This window comes from Cebus imitator, unplaced genomic scaffold, assembly GCF_001604975.1.
Source record: "Cebus imitator isolate Cc_AM_T3 unplaced genomic scaffold, Cebus_imitator-1.0 Scaffold215, whole genome shotgun sequence".
Taxonomy (NCBI): domain Eukaryota; kingdom Metazoa; phylum Chordata; class Mammalia; order Primates; family Cebidae; genus Cebus; species Cebus imitator.
Window position 1 is genome coordinate 2,880,056 of NW_016107530.1, and position 7,525 is coordinate 2,887,580.

The 7,525-nt window shown below is 47.8% G+C and overlaps 1 protein-coding gene across 1 annotated transcript in view; it reads right to left on the reverse strand.

The window, feature by feature from the left end:
• HK1 (hexokinase 1) overlaps nt 1-7,525 on the reverse strand; it is an 84,924-nt gene that overhangs the window by 31,138 nt on the left and 46,261 nt on the right. Inside the window, exons 5-7 of the mRNA XM_017548921.1 lie at nt 5,182-5,277; nt 4,497-4,596; nt 4,209-4,392 (exon numbers count right to left, since the gene is read on the reverse strand). Of these exons, the coding sequence (XP_017404410.1) occupies nt 4,209-4,392; nt 4,497-4,596; nt 5,182-5,277 (380 nt within the window). The remainder of the gene's footprint in view (nt 1-4,208; nt 4,393-4,496; nt 4,597-5,181; nt 5,278-7,525) is intronic.

Consider the following 7,525-nt stretch of genomic DNA (forward strand, 5'->3'; position numbering starts at 1 on the left):
AAAAAAAAAAAAAAAAAAAAAAAAAAAAAAGCTCAAGGAAACAAAAGGGAAGGAGAATCACAAACGAAATAAAAGGTGGAGCTAACTCCACAGTATAAGACAAGTATGTGGCAAGAATATCAAAGCCCTGGAATGTAAGGGGAAGAGGGAGGAAGCCAAAAGACTGATCCATTTTAGAAACAGACCTTCTAGCTCTGGGGCAAGGTGGGGCTCCTGAATACTCAAAGCAGGCTCCTCTGCTGCCTCCCAAACGCTGTAACCACCAACGAAGGAAGGCAGGAGCCAATAGCTCTTGTGACAATGTCTTCCCTGTCCACTGTATACAGTAGATATTCAGTTAAATGCTAACTTCAATCAAAGCAAATGGAATTAGTAGCTATTGGTGGTCTAGAGCCCACTTGGGCACCGAGGGCCTTTGCACAAAACTAACACACCAAGGTTTTAAAACGTGGTTAAAGGCTGGGTGTGGTGGCTCACATCCCAGATCTTTGGGAGGCCAAAGCAGGTGTATCACCTGAGGTTAGGAGTTCGAGACCAGCCTGGCTAACATGGTGAAACCCCATTTCTACTAAAAATACAAAATTAGTCGCTGGGTGTCGTGGCCTGCACCTGTAATCCCAACTCCAGAGGCTGAGGCAGGAGAATTGCTAAGAACCTGGGAGGCAAGGGTTGCAGTGAACTGAGTTTGCATTATTGCAAGACTTATATCTCAAAACAAACAAAAAACAAAAACAAACAAAAAAACCTGGTTAAAAATTGGAATCACCCAGGGAGCTTTTACAATACTGAGGACTGGCCAGCCCAGGCCAACTGATTCATTGGTGAGAGGATGCCTGGACAACAGTATTTTTTTAAAAGGCCCCTATGTAACTCTAATGTGTACTCAGAGATGAAAAATCACTCCCCTAGATCCTCCCTGATGATTTTCTCCATAAACAATAAGAAATGCCTCTTTATAACAAATCGTTTATTGCCTATAAGAAGAGATTCTGGAAGCTCACTCTGAAAACCTCAAACTTTCAAACAGGGCAAAAATCCCCAAACCTATGCCAGACTACACCTCAACAGCCACCTCTGTACTGTCCTAGAGCCTTAATTTTCCTATCAGTCAAATATAGCAAACACCTTTCCCTGCCACACAGAGTATACAATGGCTTTCAAGAACTAGGCATTCCATGGAAAAAAGACAGAGGGAAGATCCAAAGATTCAGATAAAAGCCAGGGGGCACCGCAAAAAATGTGCTGAGGCAAGAAACTCTTTAGCCTACAGCCTATTTCCAGGAATATGAGATGCAACCCGAGAATTTGTCATTTCCTTGGAATTATCCTCAATGAAACCTGACTTACAGTACGCAGTAAACTGATGATATGCTTTTACTGTGTTTCCACCCAAATCTCATCTTGAATTCCCATGTTGTAGTGGGAAGAGTCCAGTAGGAGGTAACTAAATCATGGAGGCAAATGTTCCCCTGCTGTTCTCGTGATAGCGAATAAGTCTCACGAGATCTTATAAAGGAACTCCTTTATAAAGAGGAGTTCCCCTGCACAAGTTCTCTCTCTGTCTGCTGCCATCCATGTGAGACATGGCTTGCACATGTGAGGCTTCCCCAGCCACGTGGAACTGTAAGCTTATTAAACCTCTTTCTTTTGTAAATTGCCCAGTCTCAGGTATGTATCAGTGGTGTGAAAACAGACTAATACAACTGAGAAACATAATGGAGAAAAGAGATTCTGCCCCAACCTTTCACTTTCTCAACTGTACCCTCATTTAGCCACCCACTCATCTCTCTCATCAGTCATCAGCCAATCATCAATGCATCCATCCATCCATCCCAAAAATATTTATTGCAAACCGACCGTAAACACATTTATAGTTTAGCCTTGGGATACAGTTCATCTCTTTGGAAAAATTCAGAAATACATCAAGATGGACAGCAGAGAGATACAAGTTTACACCCAAGCCATGCAGGCTTCCCAAACTAAGGCCAAAGATAAGGGCCTGGGCGTTACCTGTTCAGTCATCGAGAGTGGCATGCCCCACCTGCACTGCTATGAAAAGAGACTTCTCGTTAAGCGACTGATAGTAACTACAGGTATATAACCTCTCATCTGAAACCCTTTGGGGTCACATGCACTTGGGAATGTGGAGATTTGAGAACTTTAGAAATGTGATAGGGTATACATGCCACATGTCACAAAATACCTCCAGAGGTGCCTGAGGCATCATGCCAGCAAGCACATTCAGGGCTCTTCAGTGAGATAGGCACAGTGATAACTTCATGCCAGTGGGGTCAGGTCGATGGACTGGGCGGGGAAGGGGGATGGTAAAAATACCTTTGACTGTCAGAGCTTTGGAACTGGGGCCCTTTGTCACCAAGCTGGTGCCACAGGCTCAGCCTGCAATGGAGATACTCAACTCTGGGTGTAAGAACTTGGGAATTCCCTCACTGAGAAACCTAGTTTATTCGCTGTTGCCACCTCCAGTGGTGGGGAGCTCGCCACTGATGAAAATCCATTAATTTGGGTGGAAAGGCCAACTCTCCAGGCTGCAGTATTGAGATCTTTTGGGTGATGCATTTCAACATGGCTAGTAAACTCCTATTTCCCTCTGACATCAGGATAAGGACTATTAGGTCTACAGAGTCAGTCAGTGAACATCTCCCTGTAGGCCGACAGCATTCAATTCCAGGATAAGGCTGCTGGGAGGCTGGGTCAGTCAGACAGAGCCAGCAGCATGCCAGCATCACAGATAAATGTGAGCAGGCACTTCAGGAAAATAAGTGGCTCAGAGAAAGCAATACGTGCTCTAGCCTGAATAATATCACGCTTACTTCTGTAGCCAGGAACTTTCCACAGTCAAAAACAACCTGCCCGTACATTTGATGTTCTCTATCAATTCTGATGTGTCTATTCATGCTTGACATTGAAGAAGGTTGCTCCCTAACATCTATATGACTTATACTCTTCTAGCCTGACTCCTCTGCACAACAGCTATTTGCATGTCTGGCCTCCCTCCCCATCTAGATTGTAAGTCTTGGGAGGGAAGGTGCTATTGTGTATCCTCAGAGCCTAGCACAGAGCTCAGCATATAGTAAGTGCTCAATAAATGTGTAATGAATGAATGGACTCTCATCTCCCTTGCTCAGAAGATGGCCCACATACTATGTGGCCTCTCTTACCATGAACAGCAACACTCATGACTACAGTATAGAGAAATTTTTTAAACCTTATATTTCAGCTAATATTTCTGTGCTTTGTGGGAGAAGCACTTTTGAACCATTAATATCTATTAATTTTTGTGCTGCAGGGGATAATTTGAGGACTTTTTTTTTCAGGGGCTACTGAGCTCCTGGGCTCCCATTGACATCTTGATCTCCTTCCCTGGCCATCCATACCCACTCAACTCTAGCCCCGTTCGCCATCAGATGGGTTCACTGTAAACTCCACGCCAAGCTGCATCAATGCTTCTGTGCTTTTCATTTTCAAGATGTTTTACAAGGACACAATCATAGTATAATTAAACAAAGAGAAGATTATTTTAAAAGTGCTTTTCAGCTATAGACTCTACAGCTGTGCATCTCACCAAACAAGGAGCAACAAATAATGCAAAATTGATGGGCTTTAGGCTGGGCATGGTGGCTCACACCTATAATCCCAGCACTTTGGGAGGCTGAGGCAGGTAGATTACTTGAGGTCAGGAGTTTGAGACCAGCCTGGCCAGTATGGTGAAACCCCGTCTCTACTAAAAATACAAAAGTTAGCTGGGCGTGGTGGTGCATGCCTGTAATCCCAGCTACTCAAGAGGCTGAGGCAGGAGAATTGCTTGAACCTGGGAGGCGGAGGTTACAGTGAGCCGAGATTGCACCACTGCACTCCAGCCTGGGTGACAGTGAGACTCTGTGTCAAAAAAAAAAAAAAAAGTGACAAGCTTCTCTGTTTATGATCACTTGGCTTTATGCCCCTTTCATCTGCCATCCCAAATCTTACATTAAATGTCCCCTAAGTCGGCGGGGAGCGATGGCTCACGCCTGTAATCCCAGCACTCTGGGAGGCCAAGGTGGACGGATCATAAAGTCAGGAGTTCAAGACCAGCCTGACCAACATGGTGAAACCCCATATCTTTAAAAAAAAAAAAAAAAAAGAAAGAAAGAAAGAAAGAAATGTCCCCTAAGTCACATATGCAGGTGGAAGCAAAGTCAAAGACTCACAGCTGTTTTCCAGGGTTGAGGGATCCTCGGTCTATCTCCCTGTCAAACTCCGTCCGGATATCTTCTAAGGATCCATCATCTCCAAAGGCTCCCCATTCCGTGTTGATACACATCCTCCCCTCGTCTCCTTCCACCAGATCAATGTGCCTCAGTTCCTCCATGTAGCAAGCATTGGTGCCAGTGCCTGGGAGGAACAAGATCAGAAGCTGTGACCACACAAGGGAGAGGGTGCAGAGTCACCTGGAAAGATGGGCCAAACAAATGGATGGGCAAAGGGGAAGACGTTACCGATGATCAGGCCGACTTCACACTGCTGGTCGTCATAGCCACAGGTCATCATGGTACCCACCGTGTCATTCACCACAGCTACAATATTGGCATCATAGTCCTGGAAACAGATAGCGGGGTGTCACTGGCCACTCACACATGGGAGCAGAGATCACACACCTTAACAGCGCTTGGGAGGAGTGCTCCTGCTTTCAGAACCCCTGCTTTTGTGGGTGGTGCTGGTTTCATTACAGCTGGTACTCAAATTAACTAGATCAGAGTGTGGTGATTAAACTATGAAAACCTCACAGTTCCCTTAATTATCTGGCTTAAGAGTCTTTGGGTAGTGGATTTTACTCATGGAGCTACATTCCTCTGCAAACCTCTGCGGGAGGTCCACATGCCCGCTATAAGGCGGGCTCCTCTGCTCTTGTTCTAAGCGCAGCAGCCTGTATCCATGGCACCTGCTTCCTGAATGGCCCAGCACTCCTGTCAGTCCCTTCTCCAGGCCTGATTTGGGCAGCACCTCCGAGAGCTAGCTTTGCACCATCCCTATCCCTCCCTGCCATTCCATACTGTGGACCCTCAACTCTCCCCTGCCTGGGTGTTCAGACTTTGGCACAGGAAGGGTACTGGTCTGTTTTAGAATGCAGCCCTGCTTCCCACACCCCCGCATGGCTGAAGCTGAGGGCCCAGTAGAAATTACCCCTCGCTTTTTTATGGCTTTGTTGAGCAGCTTGACCACATCTGCTCCTTCTACGCCACTCGCTTTAAATCGCTTTGTCCAGGTGATCAGGACGGCCTGCAAAGAAGAATCAAAGCGACAGGATGAGGGATGGGAGGCCCTCCAGCACCCCAAGGCCCTGAGCACTGTGCTCCAGGACAGGGATGACGCAGAGCCCCATAGAGGCCAAGTGGCTCCTCCCAGATCATACTGGGCTGGGCGAGGGGCCCGGAGGGGCCCAGACTCAGTTCCATCTCCTGATCATCCACACAATGGGCTTCTCTGGGGGCGAAGATAGGGCGGGGAGAAACATGCTCACAATATCCAGCTCACTCCAGAAGAAAGCAAGTGGATGTGGGGACAGTAATGCCACATGGCTTGCCAATCTAACTGGATGCCAACTGCACAGCCAGACCTATTTAAAAAGGAGGCAAGAGAAATCCCTGGCCCCCTTCCCCACTTCCCAACCAGACCCCAGCTTCCACAGCCCTGGGAAAAGAAAGCCAGAGCCAAACTGGAAAGAGAAACAAAATGCTAAGATAATTATTGGCTGCTGAGCTTTTAAGAGCCAGCTCCTAGAGAGTTAGGGAATAATGTGGACTACACATGATTTGCACCTCTTCACTAGCTTTGGGACTTAACCTCCATTTGTAAGTGGCGACTCTCCTATTTATACAGAATGATTCCATTTTACTTGCATATTAGCAGAGAAACATCAAGGATAGGCATCCAATGGCAAACATTTTATAATTTTATCTTACTCCAATAGTTTTACATATTGATTTTGTTTTATTTAAAAAAAAAAAACTAGGTTGGGCTCAGTGGCTCATGCCTGTAATCCCAGCACTTTGGGAGGCCGAGGTGGGTGGATCACGAGGTCAAGAGATTGAGACCATCCTGGCCAACATAGTGAAACCCCATCTCTACTAAAATACAAAAAATTAGCTGGGCGTGGTGGCATGCGCCTATAGTCCCAGCTACTCAGGAGGCTGAGGCAGGAGAATTGCTTGAAGCCAGGAGGTAGAAGTTGCAGTGAGCCGAGATCACGTCACTGCATGCCATGCCAGCCTGGTGCCTGGCAAAAGAGTGAGACTCTGTCTCAAAAAAAAAAAAAAAAAAAAACTAAAAAGATATGAGAACAGAAAAGTAATTGTTATGCTTGGCTGTTTTCCTCTGAATGGAGAAAGTCACTATAAATGTAGCAGATCTGGAAGATTCGTGGTCCGGGCCCTGCAGGCCTGCAGAGGCAGCCCAGGGATGGTATTCTGTGCACATGGTCCTTGGCCCAGCTCACGGTGGAAGCCACACAGACTGGAGCATGCACCAGGGAAAGCAGCCCTTGGTGAGAACTGGTGGTTCTTTGCTCAGCAGCAACTGAGCTAAGTCAGGAACTGCAAAAGCCCTGGACACTGTCTGCCTCCCCTCAACCAGCCCTCTTCCTCCTCCAGAGCCTCAGAGAACCAGGTGTTGTGGGACAAATGGCAGCGGGGTGGGGGAGGCTGGCAATCTGGAGACCTGATCCTACTTCACACTTTCTGCCTGTTTCCTGCCAGGCAGCTCCCTTCACTGCCCTGGGGTTCACTCTGCTCCTCTGAATCAGGGAGCTGATGCAGCAGTGAACAATCTTGAAGGTCTCAGCCAGCCCTATGCCGAAGACTCTGGACAGGAAATTAAGGGTCTATGATCCATTGGTACCACAGCTGGTACCTGACCCAGCCTAAGAAGCATTCTCCAGATGGGGTGAAGGCTGGCAGGTGGGACGCCCCCCACCTTCGGCTCCTTCTCTGTTCACAATGCCCGCACCCAGGCATGTCTGCTCCACCCTGCAGGCTCTCATGCCCATGAGGTCATTCCCTCCCAGCTCCTGCAACACTTCTGTCCCTGGAAGCCTGCGCCTTCACAGGGAACAGGTCCAGTAACATTGAACCTCAGCTCTGCAGGAATACAAAATAAACACATTCTGGCCATTCTCTCCCAGGGCCTAGCCCATGCCCGGCACAGGGACGGCACTCAGTTGATACTGCAGAGGGCACATGTGAACAACGGTGACACACAGGCCACCAAAGTCTCTTCCTCCCAGGCCCACCTCTCACAGGGAACGGGGAGTGACTGTCACGTCTCAGTTCTCAAAAGCCAAGGGAGGCCGGGCGCGGTGGCTCAAGCCTGTAATCCCAGCACTTCAGGAGGCCAAGGCGGGTGGATCACGAGGTCAAGAGATCGAGACCATCCTGGCCAACATCATGAAACCCCATCTCTACTAAAAATACAAAAAAATTAGCTGGGCGTGGTGGCACGCGCCTGTGGTCCACTACTCGGGAGGCTGAGG